The sequence below is a fragment of the Macadamia integrifolia genome, chromosome 12, assembly GCF_013358625.1.
Source record: "Macadamia integrifolia cultivar HAES 741 chromosome 12, SCU_Mint_v3, whole genome shotgun sequence".
NCBI lineage: Eukaryota > Viridiplantae > Streptophyta > Magnoliopsida > Proteales > Proteaceae > Macadamia > Macadamia integrifolia.
The window spans coordinates 719,209-736,532 of NC_056568.1; the positions used below are offsets into that span (position 1 = coordinate 719,209).

At 37.2% G+C, this 17,324-nt stretch overlaps 3 protein-coding genes across 3 annotated transcripts in view; 2 read left to right on the forward strand and 1 right to left on the reverse strand.

Moving 5' to 3' along the window:
* Window positions 1–9,928, forward strand: part of LOC122058003 (pyruvate kinase 2, cytosolic-like) — a 16,511-nt gene extending 6,583 nt beyond the window's left edge. Inside the window, exons 7-16 of the mRNA XM_042620375.1 lie at window positions 611–691; window positions 1,025–1,093; window positions 1,236–1,325; window positions 3,705–3,849; window positions 3,962–4,050; window positions 7,460–7,555; window positions 7,637–7,704; window positions 7,813–7,912; window positions 8,069–8,125; window positions 9,626–9,928. Of these exons, the coding sequence (XP_042476309.1) occupies window positions 611–691; window positions 1,025–1,093; window positions 1,236–1,325; window positions 3,705–3,849; window positions 3,962–4,050; window positions 7,460–7,555; window positions 7,637–7,704; window positions 7,813–7,912; window positions 8,069–8,125; window positions 9,626–9,778 (948 nt within the window). The 3' untranslated portion in view covers window positions 9,779–9,928. The remainder of the gene's footprint in view (window positions 1–610; window positions 692–1,024; window positions 1,094–1,235; window positions 1,326–3,704; window positions 3,850–3,961; window positions 4,051–7,459; window positions 7,556–7,636; window positions 7,705–7,812; window positions 7,913–8,068; window positions 8,126–9,625) is intronic.
* Window positions 9,929–11,182: 1,254 nt separating this feature from the next.
* LOC122057348 (uncharacterized N-acetyltransferase p20-like) lies at window positions 11,183–12,280 on the forward strand. The gene has a single exon (XM_042619417.1). It carries the CDS (start codon window positions 11,204–11,206, stop codon window positions 11,978–11,980), a length of 777 nt encoding a protein of 258 aa, XP_042475351.1. The 5' UTR covers window positions 11,183–11,203; the 3' UTR covers window positions 11,981–12,280.
* Window positions 12,281–15,254: 2,974 nt separating this feature from the next.
* Window positions 15,255–17,324, reverse strand: part of LOC122057347 (PH, RCC1 and FYVE domains-containing protein 1-like) — a 29,311-nt gene continuing 27,241 nt past the window's right edge. The window contains exons 9-10 of the mRNA XM_042619416.1: window positions 15,890–16,263; window positions 15,255–15,739 (exon numbers count right to left, since the gene is read on the reverse strand). Coding sequence (XP_042475350.1) covers window positions 15,607–15,739; window positions 15,890–16,263 — 507 coding nt within the window. The 3' untranslated portion in view covers window positions 15,255–15,606. The remainder of the gene's footprint in view (window positions 15,740–15,889; window positions 16,264–17,324) is intronic.

Genomic DNA, 17,324 nt, shown 5'->3' on the forward strand with positions numbered 1-17,324 from the left:
TGGGTGGGGGTTATTTTTTCTCATGGGATCCAAGTGGTTGAGTTTGTCAATTCGTTTTAGTTAATAGTACGTATTGGTACAGCAGTTTGTCAAAAGACTGTTGTGTTGAGGAACTTAATTATAGTAGATCAACTATCTAACGTCATAATTGTAGGGGCCTCATCGTACTTGATTTTTCATTACAAATGCTCCGTCCATGTCATATGTTTTCCCTGACCAGGTTACATAGATGGCTTAGTTGAAATTCTAGGTTTTCGCTGCCTCTACTTAAATTTTATGAAAATCTCATGTTCTCCAAATACTACCAGTGTAGGAGGAAGAAGAAACAGGCTGTTCCTTAGCCTGTGGTTCTGGTTAGACCAGATTTTTGGTCTGGTTTGAACCAGAAATTGGTTCAGCCATGGTTTCACTCTGATTTTGGGTCATGGGTTCCTTTTTCTTGTTTCTATTTTTGTTATTTTGCTTGTTTTAGAAGGCTGGACTCTAGTTTCTTATTCCAAGCCTTAAACAGTTTCTATTTTTTTATTCTGCTAGATGATTCAGTCTCCCACTTTGTACTAATATGTGACCAGTGCTTGACCTGTATGTTATTGGTTTACACTTGCAACAGATCATATCTACTTGGGCCTCTCATAATAATGTTGACTTCATTTCACTTTCATATACTCGTCATGCAGAGGACATCCGAGAGGTGTGCATTTTCTTAGTCATGCCAGCTATAGCTCTATGGACATATTTTAATATTTCTGGTGTTCATATCATGTACTTGCTTATTGCATCTACATCCTGCTCCCTTTGATGTATAATCTGTAATATTAGTGTAGAATATCTTATGCTCATCCAAATAAAAAAGATAAATGATATTGTTTGTAATTACTTATCATATTTTTCATCTAATCCTAAATATAAGATCATCTAATTGCTTATAATGATCAGTGGCTCTCCATATTAAAATTGAACTTTCATGTCGTTGTTAATTTTATAGAATTCTATAGGTACTCCAACATTTTTCTTTTCTGTGCAGCTTAGAGCTTTCCTTAATACACATAATCTTCATGAACCTCAAATATTTGCCAAAGTTGAAAATGTGGAGGTGAGACAATATGTTTGACATGAAACAACTCCTTATGATAATGTTGCTGCTTCTTCTTTTTTTTTTTTCTTGGCTTTCTTCTGGTTAACTTTTAGTGGTCGTTTGATGAATTCATCTTATTTAAATTCTTTATCTTTACCAGGGTTTAAAGCATTTTGATGAGATCCTGCAAGAAGCAGATGGTATTATACTTTCCCGTGGGAATTTAGGAATAGACCTACCCCCTGAAAAGGTAAGATGTGTTAAGATGTGTTCCTTTTTTAGTGGAAAGTTGAATACTGAATTGTTGTTCTATCCCTCACAATTAAGCTCACCAAACTCTGTCCTCTTAAAGTTTAGTATGTAAACACTTCCATCTATTTGTCACCCAGAAATATTAACGGTTTGTTAATACTGTAGTCAAGTGATGCTTATTTGAATGATGTGTGTAAAATTCTTCAAGTCTGTGTTGTAGCCGCAGCACGGTTTAGCAGTACGTTGGCCCATTGGACCAGTCATTTGTCCTTACATAAGACTTCTTGTATAGAAATTAATCTTGAAAAGTACAAATTTGAAGAATCGATACATTAGTCCTGTGTATTTTTTTTTCCCATTTTATGTTTGGACTCCATCATGGTGGTTGTGATGTACTCTAAGGTTGTGGTTATAACATTTAAGGTATGAACAAGCATTAATGGCAGCTCTGAAAGTACTTTTATCTTATTTACTCCTAATAGCAAATTGCTCCTGTCACATATCACAGCCTGTTATAATTAAGAAGCTTATGCCCACTCTTGTGCACGCGTGTGCACACACACTCGCTTTCTTCATAGTACTTGTTATTTTTGGTGTTTTTTCTGGAAAGCATATAGTCAACATATTTAAATAGCAGTTCCAACTTCCAAGGCATTTTGCTACAGTGCCTCTTAACTGCGCTTTATGGACTTACTTTGACATTATAGGCCTTGGTAATTGATTATACCCTGCATATTTCTCCACTTATTCTATGTATTTCCTTGCTAAATTTCCCCACATTATCTATATTGCCAGTTGGGTCAGGTTCAGGTTAGTCTGACGTCTAAACCCATCCCAAAACCAATCTGCTGCAATCATAGAATAAATACTTGTCTTCATTGATGAGGTGGCCTATGAATATATATATATATATATATGGGTATCTTTTAAATGAGGATATTTATTTATATTCATTCACACAGACAGCTATAAACTAATGAAGTCTTTTAGTGCCTGTATATGAGAATTGATACTTACTATGCATGATTATATGTGATAATATGTGCTTGTTTTCTTCAGTGATCAAGAAACTAAGGCTCTGTTTGATTATAAGTAAAGTGAAATGAAAGGAAGTAATGTTTAAGCAAAGAAAATGGAAATGTTACTAATCATGGTCGTGTAACTAACTTAGAAATTTACTTGATAGTAGATATGGTGTTCAAACGTTTTAACACTTCTCAGTTGTTAGCCCTTCATCATACTTTTCTATTCAAATCCAAGTTAATCTTTCAAATAGATTGTTAGACCTTTGTCATACTTTCGATTCAAATTATGTAATCTGTCAAAGTTGGATGTGAAGTTTAATTACTATATTTTAGTAAGCGTTTGAGTATTGTCACATAATTAGTCTTGGTAATGATTAAGAGAATTTCATTTTAATTTTATTCTAGTTTTATTTCCTTCAATTCACTTTGCTTGCAACCCGATGAAACATAAGCATGTCTACCCGCAGTAAAGTGTAGAAGTATGGACTGCATGTAAACATGCATGATAAACATAAAAATGCAGGAATGTCAGCATATTGGCTTCTATGGATGTGTCTCAGGCTGGGGAGATGCTTGTGTTTTGCATCAGATACTCTTCTAAATAGGCAAGGTACCAGAGTCAGGGCATGTGTCAGTTTATGATACTCCACCAAATTATGGTTTGACCCATCTTAATTTCCTTTCTCCTCCACTGCCCCCACTCCATGCGCAATATGAAGCAATATTTGCTGACATTATGAGTTCTGTCCTTTTCCATAAGAAGTCTGTACATCACAAATATAATGATGTCTGCTCGTTATGCCCTTGTCTACAATATGTATAAATGAAGAAGTTAATTGTTTAATGTAATATGAGATGCTAATTACCGTATGGATGTAATAATTTTTTTCCTCCATTTTGTTTGGGACAAGCTAGTTGGTGAACTAGGGCCATTTTTTTGTTCAACCTACAGCGCAGTTTTAGAAACTATGGTATTTCTGATCAATAGATGCAATTTCTATTGTTTTTTAATTTTGTCGACCATGTCAATTGGCAGTTGTCCCTATGTCAATGCTAGATTGCTTGCATGCCAACATGGCCAATATCACCTATTACCAGATGCCTTTCTGAACTTCTTACTGCATGATACAATGATTGTAAACAATTTTTTTATTTTTTTATTTTTATTTAAGTGATGGGGAGTACAAGTTGTTTTGGATATGAAAAAAAAAAAATTGTGCTTTGGCATCTGGATTAAATAATAGTAACGACACTATATATCAAGCGAGAAATATTATGTGAAACTCTTTCTGTATTTTCTGAAATATCGCTGCACACTGGTACATGGGCACTTACGATTTCTCCTACTGTAGGTATTCTTATTTCAGAAGGCTGCTGTTCATAAGTGTAACATCTCCGGGAAGCCTGCCATAATTACCAGAGTGGTGGATAGTATGGTTGAAAATCTGCGGCCTACTAGGGCAGAAGCCACTGATGTCGCAAACGCTGTCCTTGATGGTGCATAAACTAATTGCATAATGCATCTCTAGCTTTGAACTATTTGCCAGTTTGTTCAAAGTGCCAAATACTTCGATATTTATCTGTATTCCTCAATGTTTACATTTCTCAGGCACAGATGGTATTTTATTAGGTGCAGAAACACTTCGAGGTCTCTATCCTATTGAGACAATACAAACCGTTGGGAGAATTTGTTTTGAAGTAAGTATTCATGTATGCTAGTTCGAGAGTTGATATACAATGGTGTAGTGTTAGTTTTGTTATTAAAAGGAGAAAGTTAGAATCTTTTGAGAATTAAATCTCCCTTTTTTTTTTTTTGGTAATTGTCTTTAGTAAGTGTAGCAAGTGAGAAACCAAGAATCATCATTCACAGAGCTTGAAGAAGAGAATAAGAGAAGGAGAAAGAGAGAACGAATGAAGGATAAGAGACCTCAACAGGCCACGATAGTATTCAGTAGTCTCTTATTGTGGTCAATACCCATACTTACAATAATAGATAACTGACTCTTAGTAGGAAACCTACTAAGAGTAAGTCTAATCACAAGGAAAGAATTAACTAAAGCAACTTAAACATAAAAACAAACTCTACAACTTAACCCACACCACCATAGGGACACTCCCCCTATCATGGTCAAAGACAACTAAACAAAGTACCACAGGGTCTGACAATAATACCCCTGCAGTACGTATCTCAATATTAAGTATAGTGAAATCAATTATGAAGAGAATGGATATTCGATTTCTGCAGGGAAAGAGGGGTAATGTAGTACTGGTTTGCATATCAAATCGGTAGCCAAAACAAGATCTTTTCTCAGCGGATAGCTTCAGATCATGGTGATTTAAGATAACAATAAAATATTTGGTTCAATGGGGCTGTGGGTGAGGTAATATAGACTTGGTTAGGGGTCTAACCATGTCTCAATCTGCAGGAACTTTTAAACCAAAGAACAACCATAAACCAGCCCACACTTTAATATAGCAAATCAGATTACAATAATCAGCAGGGCAGAACTGAAGTAAATAATCGATCTCAAACCAGTAGGGTATATGGACAGAAGAGTAGAACTAATAATAGGTCTCTCAACGCTTCACTTAGGTCCAATTCAATCTAACAACATGAACCGCAGACCAAGGGAAACAACAGAAAGTAATTCAGACACATCGATCTCAGATCTGGGTAGGCACAACCACTAAAAGACAAAATTTGAGAGAATTTTAATAACTTCAAATTGGCTAACAGCCCCAATCAAGGTCTATCCACACTCAGGTAAAGGGGAACACTCAACCAGAATTATAGCCCAAGGCAAGGACCAGAATTGCTTCAGGGAGCAGAGGCCGATTGCTACTTTGACTGAGATTTTCTGGGCAGAATTTTAAATATAAAATACCTGGTTTATGATAGCAGTAGTACCTTAAAAATAGACATGAAAGAAAAGAAGAAAACACTTGTAGAACCACCCAGGCTTCTCACCGCAAAGAGTCACCGGATCAAAAACACCAGTCCATCTCTTTGATCAAAGCACACTCATAAGAGCAAACGGCAACATAGCTTTTTTTTCATGCATAAAATCATTCTTAAAATCATGGGGCTTAATGGGAGCCCCTCTCTTTTATTTATAATAATGATTTTTTTTTGGGGGGGGGGGGTGTGTGGAGTGATTACAATTTAGTAACTTCAAAGTTACTAAAAAACTGAAATAAAGATTACTAACCTCTAGTTACCAAATCTGGAAAAGTAAACTAAGAAATAAAACAATTGGAATTAGAAACTAACTTATGACTGAAAATTAGAAACTAAATATCCCCATCTAAAAAGGAAACTAAAGAAAAAGGAAACAAATCAGTGAATGTGGCCTATTACACTCGAAACACATGAGTTCAAAGGCCCAACATGTATGGAACCCAACCCTAGGCTTATTCCTTATAAAACAAACCTAGGTTGGTGAAGAATCTGCATCATGAGGTCTAGTGTAATGGGCAATGGGGGGAGGGTCTGCTGAAAGTTTCGGCCAAATAAGATGGGCAAAACAGAAATTGTTGTCAACTCCTAGTGACAAAAAGGAGTAGGGTAATAGGAGATTTCAGTGTGTTTGTTTTAGGATTTAGAATATTAAATTAAATTACTGATTTCAGATATGATGTAATCCAATATCAGTATCTTAATTAGGCCATGCACAGACAGAATAGGTTCCGGGTGATGGAAGGTCTAAACAGTGTTCTGATGGGGGCAGGGGAAGAATAGGGAAAACAAAGATATATTCAAAGCCAACCAACAGAACAGAGCCAAATTTGAATTGATTCCTGTTTAAGGGTCTGTGAACATGTGGTGAAAATCTTAGGATGATCTGGTGACTGGTTTGCTTAATCTAAAATAACTCTTTGCATATGAAAGTCTAGGATCTAGGGTTCTAGTTGCAGAAATTAAGAGTACACTTGTTAATGACTGTGATCTGAGAATTTGAATAAGAAACCAATAACCAATGCCAGTATGAGAGCAAGAACACAAGAGAGATCCACCCAGGCTTCAAGGACTGGGAATTGAAGGATATTCTCCTAACTTATCCCAGGTGCATAGTTACCAACAATGTCCCCTTTAAGCGCCTCCTCCTTAGACCCATAGCCTTCTATTAGATATAGCCGCTTACACCAGTGATCTGGGGTGAATTGTTCTCCACAGTTGTAATACAACCTTGGTTACACCGTTTTTGCATTTCAACCCTTTAATCTTAAGGCCCCTATTCTGCCCATAATATGGTTCACCGTAAGGCCCATATTCTGCCCATATTATGGCCTGCATATCAAGGATATTAAGAAGATTTGATTGATGGAGTATTCCTTTGGTTGAAGATTTGATTTGACTAGGTTTCTTTTTTCTTTTTTTTTTCTTTTTTTGGTAATAGCCAATTTGTTAAGTTTTTTTTTGTTTTTTTGTTTTTTTATTTTATTTTATTTTATTTTATTTTATTTTATTTTATTTTATTTTATTTTTATTTAAGCATTGTACTGCTGTAATGGATGATCGGATGGAATGAATGTGTTATTGGCTTATGCCTTAGTGTTCTGTGGTGATGCAGAGACAACCCTGTTGTGGTGGTGAATCCATTCCCACAGGCTTTGGTGGTGATCCAAAATCATATACTTTTTATTGCTTCTTTCATATGGGAAACAAGTGTTAGAAATTATTATTATTATTATTATTTGGATGAATAAATAAATTCATTACCAAGGAGAGGAAAGAATATACAAGGGAAAAGCAGGAGAGAGAGAGAGAGAGAGAGGTGGGGGGGGGGGGAACCTATCAGGTGGGGAAATAGGAGAGAGAGGGAGGCCCCATGAGACAACAGTGAGCATGTTCCTTGGGGTATCAACAATCCGACACTGACGGACATACCAAAGCTTGGAGCTAACATCGAAGAAGATGTCTTTCCAAATCTTCTCAGAGGAGCGAGAGTTGGAAGTCCATATTTGTCCTATTGTGATCCTGTTGCGATTGATTTCAACTGGTTCTTCCCTTGTTTGAGATCGATTCTGCATTACAAGTTTGCTTTGTTATATTTCTGTAACTTTGTGATCACACACTCACCCCAAAAAATACTGTTCATTGTTGCAGGCTGAATGTGTTTACAACCAGGGTCTTACTTTCAAGAAAATACTCAAACATGTTGGAGAGCCAATGTCACATGCAGAATCTGTTGCTTCATCAGCGGTATTCAAATTTTTTGAATTGGTTGTCTGCTTTTTTTTATATCCTTAAACAGTAACATGATAATCCTCTCACCTGTAAAAGGTACGTGCTGCAAATAAAGTCAAGGCAGCGATCATTGTCGTGTTCACAGCATCTGGAAGAGCAGCAAGGTACTTTTCTCCATGTTTATGATCTTCAAGGGATGTTAATTATCTAGTAGAAACAGATTAAATAAGATAGTGACCTGGGATCCTGACCTGCTAAGTTTTTATTGATAGGTTGGTTGCTAAATATCGGCCATCTGTGCCCGTGGTGGCTATTGTGATTCCACGTCTTAGGACAAATTCATTGAACTGGAATTTCTCCGGGTCATCACAGGTATGAATAGTTGTCACAACTGAGTTTTAGGCCCTTAACATTTGTCAGGGCTCATTTGGGTATTAGGTGAGTCAACAAAGCTTTCACTTTAAGAATGTGTTGGCTTTTCATCTCTTTCAACATTATACATATCCTGTATCTATTTTTGTACTGCAGGCTAGGCAATGCCTTGGTGTGAGGGGAGTCTATCCTATATTGGCTAGTCCCAATGTGGTAAGCATTCTTATTTTGTATCATCTGATCAATGTTGTGCCAAGCGGACAAATAAAAACATATATGCATACACATATATTAGCACGGTTGGGATAATGATATAGATGACACCTGTGGTATGCTTAATTGATGAGCGGATCCTTCTACCCACCATATTCCATGCAATCCAAAATATTCCATATGGATGACTCCTTCTGTGCATCAGTGCTCTCATTTCCCCTACTTCAGCCATGACTTTCCAGCAACACTGCAAAGTGCAAACTCCATCATTACCACTCAGCTACAAGAGAAGTGGAGTTGATGACTTATATGCACCGTCGTAGCCACCTGGGCTGCAAGGCGGTGGTGGAATGATGATTTGTAGCACCACCATAACCACTTGGGCTTCACGAAGTGTTGGACTTTGGCCTCACCTTTGTACTAGCTACATTCAGCACCCTCGTGTGCAAACTCTTCTATCCTCACTTCGAGTAGTTTGTTATTGTCTGTCTTGATGACATTGTGGTGTATAGAAAGACAACTGAAGCCCCTGTTTGTCACTTGGAGGCAGTCTTTCAGGTCCTTGAGGAGAGGGAGTGACCACTCGTATAGGAGTATAGCCTTGGAGCCCTCTCAACCATAATCTTGGCTTGGTGTTTCTGTACACTGCTCTGGGTGATCCCTTATGAGCATTCTGGTCATTGTATTATTACTGTAGACCTATGTGATCCTGATAATAACTTAGAGAGTCTGAGACAGAATGGAAACTGCATCTCATTAGTTCTAACATGTATCGTAGATAAGATCTATATCATCAAAAGCCTTAAAGATCCTATCCAAGTTCCAACAAAGAATAACCTTTGGAAAAATAGGAAAGCAGAATTTTCTAAAGCCCACAAGGATTCTTGTTCCAAGTCAGATGCCTTGTTGGTTCCCTTCTGATCGAGCTGTCATTTTCAGTCTGTAGAAGGGAACTTGAAAAATGAAACTCATTTAGAGATATCCTAGCCCCAGTGACCACCATGAATTGGCAGCGGATGCTGGGTGAGATCCAAAACCTCAGTGGGAAAAAGTAGCTGTGTTGGTTTGTGTCCAAACTGCAGTGAAGATTGAGATTGATGGTTGATCTTATTGACTAAGAAATTGATGTGGCTTCTTTGAGATGCCAAGTACCTGCACTGTCCTAGTCACCAGGGATTCTCATCATCAAAGGGTAGTAGTAGTAGAATCAGATTCAAATGAAGAAACTTGAATTGGATGACAAATATTTTGCTGTACTTCAATGCATGTTACATAATATCAATAGCATTCCACTAATTCAGTTTGATAACAGATGACACCGAGAGAAAATAAAGAAGGATGTGGACACATCCTTCTAAATTTAGTTTAAAAAAATTTGTTTGTTATAACTATTCAGAGAATAAAAGTTCCAATAAAGAACATTACATTTTTTTTGTATCTCAGATTCTTCAGCCTACTGAAACATTGTTTATTGCTTGTTGCTTCTTCTTTATCTTTCAGGCAACATCAGACCGGGCAACTGAAGAGTCTGGACTAACACTTGCCTTGAATCATGCTAAATCTGTTGGCTTGCTCAAGCCTCATGACCGGATAGTGGTCTTCCAGAAGATTGGGGACTCATCAGTTGTCAAGATTGTTGAGCTTCAAGACTAGCTATTGGAAATTTTCAAGAATTTATTTTCATCTCTTTACTTTAGTTCCATTATTGGGCACATGGGTCGTAACATCTCCATCTTCCCTGGTGTATTGATTTTAAACATTTTTGTCTGATGGCATATGGATATGGCAGTTCTAGTTTCCTTCTGACTGAATCTCAAATAATCATGCCCCATTTTTCTTAGTTCATTAGGGCATTTATTTAGATACATTTTCTTCCCGTAGTTATTATTTTGGATTTCATAGCACATTTTACATATCTGACCTAGCAAGGGATTGTTGACTGTATTTTCTAAAATGGGGTTTCTGGGTACCTGAGGCTAGTTAAATATTTTTTTTTCCCCCTTCTATAGAGAGATGATACAGAGAATTGACAGAAACATTTGAATCTGCATTTTCCTTATGATGCTGACAAGTTCTTTGATGTTTTCATCAAAATGAATCAGCAACTGATCGACCATGATGCAAAGCTTCTCTTTAGACCTTTTCTTGTATAATTAATGGGAAAAGGTTCTCTCAGCTGCTGGGGCAGGGAATGCTAGCTCTATGTGTCTATCTCTTTCTTCTTGACATGAAATGACCTAGCTGCCCTCACTTTGGAGGTGCGCTTCTTGGTTAGAGAACCCTTTCTCGTAATTAATTTACTAAATATGTGAGCATTCTCTATCTTAGATGTATTTTTTTTCTCTTAAAAGTCTTTGATGATTTTCCTTACTTTTTGGGCTGCGCTTCACTTTTTACTTTCATTTCTCCTATTTTGTTTTGATTACAGATTTCCATTTTCTGTTTTGCACGGACCCATATAGCCGATCCCATTAAGTTGAGATTAGGTTGAGTTTGTTGTTTGTTGTTGTTGGGGGTGGTAGGTTAGGTCTATTAGATTTCACTTTTAACCTTCAATATGTTTCATTTGTTTACATCTTGTGGTATTCTTGAGTTTTTTTTTTGGTAGATCTTCTACCCAAAAAAATGATTGGAATCGGTAGAGATAGATTCAAAGCTGATTCTGATTATAAAATCCTCAGAAGGATGAATCTGGAGATGGCCCAGATATTTGGTATTGTTTTCTTAGGGAAAAAGATCATTGCTATTCTGGTGTTGCCTACCTAGACACTAGCGGATACCCAAAGACCACGCTCTTCCCCTCCCCTCCCCTCCCCTCTCCTCTCAACCCTATGCATCTTCCCACTGGCCCGCTCGCTGGTGTTACCTACACTAGACTGACAGGATTCTTTTTTTTTTTTTTTTTTGTGGATTGAACTGTGGCCATGTGTAACATTTCTCATGAAAAAGAAGTTAAAAACCGTCCACCTGAAGGGTTGAACCACTATTTGCTAGTACTAACTTAAGTTTGGCCGAACCATAATCAGGTTCAGTAAAAAGCCAAATCAGAAGTGGTCTAAGTCCATTCCGTTGTTCAATATGTGGTTTGGTCTAAAAACTGGTTCTTCATTTCTCTCTACCATCTATCTTTCTGGTTACCCATATAAGTTCTTTCTGCTTCTTTCAAGTTTCAACAAAGGCGGCCTGGCCTCTGCCCCACCCCATTACCCCAATTACGACCACCAATCATTCTCATTCAGTTGTGGTGATCTAGCTCATGCCATGCCCTGGGCTTTATCTATATATCCACTACTCAGAAAAACTATCCTAGTAGTTTCCGGCAGTGTCAAACAGAGAATGGATCCGACCAAGATCTCTCTCCGGCCATTCAAACTTTCCGACGTCGATGACTTCATGGTTTGGGCTAGCGATGATCGGGTTACCCATTCTCTTCGATGGAACACCTTCGCATCTAAGGAACATGCATTGAACTACATCAAGCAAGTTGTCATTCCCCACCCATGGCGTCGCTCCATATGCTTGAACGATCGCTCTATTGGATATGTATCTGTCAAGCCGGAATCTGGAGATGGTACATGTAGAGCACATATTGGGTATGCCTTAGCAGTAGAGTATTGGGGCCAAGGGATAACCACCATAGCTTTGAAGATGGCACTCTCTTCTGTTTTCAAAGAAATGCCTTATCTGGTTAGAGTGCAAGCATTTGTTGAGGTAGAGAATAAGGCCTCACAAAGGGTACTAGAGAAGGTTGGGTTCCTAAGAGAGGGTCTCTTGAGGAAGTATGGTTTTAACAAAGGTGAGATTAAGGATTTGATTATCTATAGTTTCTTATCAACAGATCCTCTGCTAAATTGATATTTTCTGTGTTTTTCTTGGTAATCCGATCGATGATATATCCAATGATGCCCTAATAAACATTGTTACCATGAACAAGTATGTGCCAGATTTTTTTTTTTTTTGAAACTAGTATTTGCTGATCATTAGCAGCTTTTCTGGTTTTAAAAATATGAGAATAGATAAGATAGCTATAGGCAGCCCAACAAGCTTTTGTGTTCCACTTAACTGTATAAAGTTTTGGGCCAATTCCAAGGCCGTTTGGTTGGTCAAACCCTATTAGGGGCAATTTGATTAATTTATTATAGTTTTTCTATGCCATTTCTTGGGAGGGTATCAAATTGGTTAGGCTTTCGAATAAGAGGTCTTGACACTTAAAATTGGGTCTCACTCATCATTCTAAGACTCCAAGTTCATCATTCTGTTTTTAGTGTGACAAAATGTGGTGTCTACAGGATGTTTCTCTTAGATTAGACTGTGCTACATGGTTGTGAATGTCAAAGAACAGACTCCACATTTTATTGTGGATACATGAATGGTAAAACCTGCATGCATGCATAGATAAATGGTACAAGTATTCTTGATTGAATTTGCATATGATCTCTGCATCATCAAATAATACTCGGAAATATTTTTCTAACAATATATACAGCTCGTGAATATTGAACCACTGGCTTGAAATATATCATTGTCTGAAGTTTATTAACCGAAATCCTATTTTTTGGGTAATCTGGTGATGCCACAGACCCCTGGGCACCATCGTTAAGTTCAAAAAAAATATCTCTCTCTCTCTCTCTCTCTCTCTCTCTCTCTCTCTCTATATATATATATATATATATATATATATATATCCTTTAATTTTTCTATCCCATTGTGTTGTCAGTTTTTTATAACTTGTGGTCGTTTACGCTTTTGTGCATACAATTTTCTACAAAACCTCACGACACTGTTAAAAGTTTATTCTGACCGTCTTCAAAACCATAAATGAAGATTTTAAATCAAATATATATATATATATATTTTAATAATAAGATCACATAAGATAATTTCTGATTCCTTTGACCGATCACGGCCTTTAAAATATAATCTTTTACTATGAAGGTCTGACTGATACCCAACCGATGTCAATGGACTCCATTTGTCAAAGATAAGCATTCAAGACCTGAGATGCTTGGAATCTTGGTCAATCCCATGATGGAGTTTATCTAGCCAACGAGGGCTCCCAAAAAGTATATATATATATATATATATATACACACGTTCTCGCGAGGGCATCGCCTTTCTTTCAGATAGTAGCGAACGTTATGATAAGGTCGCAAAAAACTTTCTTGATTGGCAAACCCTGCATCAACTAGTAGAATTTACCATGTGGTACCACCATCTTTCCTTCACCATCCATATGAAGGGCATTATCCAAAATGCGCAAATCAGATGCCAATCATTCCCACCCAAACATTAAATATATAAGTCTATGTCAAAATCACAGGCAGCTAAGATATATTTCCATGCCTGTCACGAAATCGCCAATGTTGATCAATAGGTACCCATGCAAGGATGTGTGAACCATCTATGGCTCCAACACCGTCTTTGAAGTATAGATAAAAGCATTGCCAGTTATTCTTTCATGCTTTGTGGTACTTGGTGGCTTCAGTAAAATTGGGTACAATTTCATCAAGGCACCCAATACAATGTAAAAGTAACGGCTCAACAGTCTCACCAGAATGACTAAACCCATGTACCATCTTTCAGTTCCTGGTTTTGTGACCAATTGTCTATTACCAAGTGCTCCTCCACTTGTATTGAAGGGCTATCAGTAAGAAGGTCCATCTCACGCATCATATGACTTGAACTAAAAAAGGTGTTTCTACTTATTCTTATGATGCTATGACATGTACTGTCAGATACATCAATAATTCTCTCCGTCTCAATATATTCCCGAAGAGTCTCACCATGATGGATTGTTTGTGGAGAAAGAATTTTCTACAATTTTCCACTTCTATAACGACAGCAAGGCCACCAAGATAATTACTTTCTTTCACTTCTCATAAAACTCCTCATACTTTTCCCAAGAATCCATGTATATGTAGATTTACAATTGAAATATGTAATATTTGAAGGTAGTAGTTTTTTTTTTTTTCGGTAAACAAGATAGTAGTTAGTAGTCCCTAATATGCTACCCTTCAAGCATTAGAAAAGTATTTGATTCCATGAAGAAGTAAAAAGTATGTATGTTTACATGTTTAAAAGTGGTAGTAATAACAAATGATAAGGTTTTGGTTGATGTCTACTTAATGCAAAACATATATGGTGATATTGTATTTGCTGCCAACCACTCAAATCTTGTGGATGAATGAACCTTAACATATCGTAGACAGTAGACACAAACAAAAGGAGAGATCACTTTGTGAGATATAGAATGGTGTAGAAAGTTTTACTGAGATAGGATCCCAATTATCAAAACACATATGGTTCTAGTTATCCTGGAAACAGCGTCTTCTACGAAGCAAGGGGTAAGGCTGCATACAACTTGCCCCTCCCAGACCTCGTAGTAGTAGGAGCCTCATGCACTGAGTTGCTCTTTTTTTTTTTTGGTACTAATTACCATCCTACAACTAGTAACCAAGTGTAGAAATTTTTTCTAAGACATAATTTTACTGAGATAGGATTCCCATGAATATACAAGATCCCACCCTCATTCCTGCCAATTCAGATTTTACCCGAAAAGAAAAATCTCAAAAATCTACCACGGTCTTTAATTATTCCCAGTTTTCGAACCAAACAGAATAGCATCAACAAAACTATCCAATAGAAGCAACCAGTATTGGATTAAACTTTTTTTCAACCATTCTACCAATCACACAAATAAAAGGACAGAACAGAAAGGGTTAGATTTAAATCAATTTTATTTGGAAGGCATGAAATTAACCAAAAGCTTCCAACGATTTACTTACTAAACACTGACTTTGGACAGCCATCTGAATGGCAATGAGTATGAAATTAAAATAAAAATGCCTCTGTTCAGAAACAAAACATCAGCTCTTTGCAACAATGAATAAACTCTATGACACAGCAACTTCAAGATAAGAAACATCACTTAAAATGACCATATTTAGGAGAATGGTGACAAATAATTGAGTCACATCAGATATATCCAATTATAATTGGTGATGGTTCCTACATACATAAAAAATAAATAAATAAATAACTCCAACATTGATTTAACATATCCCTCTTCCCTCTCCCCAGTCGATGCTAAGAATATTGCAATGTAGTATTGTAGTGGAAACAGAAAATGTTGCTAATGACCAAGAAACTGTGAAGATGCATTTGCTTATGAATTTACAAGGTGGCTGCTTAGAATAAAAGCCCGCAACCTACTAAGAATTTACATTTGTCAACCTCAACCCACTCCACTATCCACACACAGGCACATTTTGGCCCACCAAAAAAAAAAAAAGATAAGAAGAAAAAATTTCCAAAAAAAAAAAAAAAACACAAACAACCTCTAATCTTCTACCCATTTGTTATGTCATCATTACTTCTTTAAACCATTAATAAGATGAAATGAACATCTAATCGATCAATGTGAGCTTGCAGATGATTGAAGCCCAACTCCAAAAACCCATTTGATTGATAGATTGTTTGTGTCAATGAGCTAAGTCCTCACTCCCAACACTGACACTGGACTTGTCCACCATCCGCACATTGTACCGCTCGTACACCCTTGCCCGGTTCTCTGCCCACCATTGTTCTGCTTGTTTCTCACTAAACCGCTTCCGACTGCATTCAGATATTTTAGGTATTAAGGCACAAAAGTGCTAATTTGCTTTAAAAAAAAAAGTCTTGTTTTGCATCAGGAAAGAAGCTTCAGGAGGGGGAAGAGGGAGAACAGACCTAAAACAGACCATGGACCATAGAGCTAAAGCATACCTGAAGCGGACTCTCTTTAAATCTTTGACACCACCAGGTAAGGATGTAAGTGTAATATATACACCAGGCTCATCTTGCTCAACCCATTCAGCCTCATGATTAGGTTCACCTTCTGTTCTGTTCCCATTCCTGGATATTGCTTCAGAATGGACCAGTCTGCTGTGACTGGAATTACGGTTATTGGTGGTGCCTGATCCATTGGAAAGCACCATGTTGTTTGCTCCATTAGTATCCGGCTCATGGAAAGTTGATGGACTGCCCATTCGGTCCATTGATGCGGCAGAAACATCGACTGAAGCAGGACTGGAACAAAAGGAAGGTGGTTTGCTGTTGCGCACTGCTCCTAAAGGTAACCTTTCAGCCATATCCTTCAACTATTGAAATTTAAAGGAAAACAAGTCCACAACAAGAAGACAATATAAAATTATTAGTCTGCAACAAGCAGTCAATACAAAATTATAGTCCGCAACAAGCAGGCAGTACTAAATTATTAGTCCGCAACAAGCAGTCAATATAAAATCATTAGTCCGCAACAAGCAGTCTATATAAAATTTTTAGTCCACAGCCTAATAAAAATTTAGCATGCCATCTCCACAACATCAAGATTCTCGCTTCTTATGTGCAACAGTATCACACTATAAAAATGGCTTCATCAAGTAGTTAAATGCAAAGTTTTCCTAGGCACAGAAAGTCAGAAACAAGGCAAGATACATTCCACGCACACCAAAAAAAGAAAGGAAGAGAAGATTACTGCATCTTGGTCAGAGATGAAAACCTCTAGCCCCTTAGTGAAGGGGTGGCATGAGTTAGAAAATTGGTTTTGATTGACTTTTTCTTTTTTCAATTGTTTAATCAGTCCTAAATCCTTCCTATCCTATATGCCCTACAGTACAATAACACAACTCAGCCTTATCCCAACTAATTAGCTTGGCTATAGGGGTCCTCTTTTGCCAATCTACTCTCAAAGCCATACTTGTTATCCATCCTAAGCTATGCATGTGTTTCCTTACCACTTCTCCCAGGGTCATTTTAGGCATACCCCTGACTCCTTCAATTCCTCCAGTTAGAATCATATCACTCCTCCTTACTAGAGCATTCAAAGGTCCTAAGCTTGCTTTTAATTTGTCCATTATTTATTTTATCCTTTCTAATGTTGTTTCTTCAATGCCCAACATTCAATCAGCCCTATGCAGTACTGTTGATCGTGTAACTGTCCTATATGCCCTATAGTAGCGCTAATAAAAGAATCCCAACTCTGCTCTTTGAAGGCACTTGAAGTAATGAAGAAGCAAAACACTCACTTTGCTCTGTCTACTTGCAAGTTAAGGGAAATGGAGGAAAATTAATTTAAAAACGAAAATGGAAACTACTGTAATAATGCAATAAACTACTGTAATCATGATTGCATAACAAATCTTAACAAATATGGTTATTA

Bases quoted from the DNA above. Each gene is read 5' to 3' on its own strand.
- LOC122057348 (XM_042619417.1), top strand. From the start codon at position 11,204: ATGTGGTTTGGTCTAAAAACTGGTTCTTCATTTCTCTCTACCATCTAT.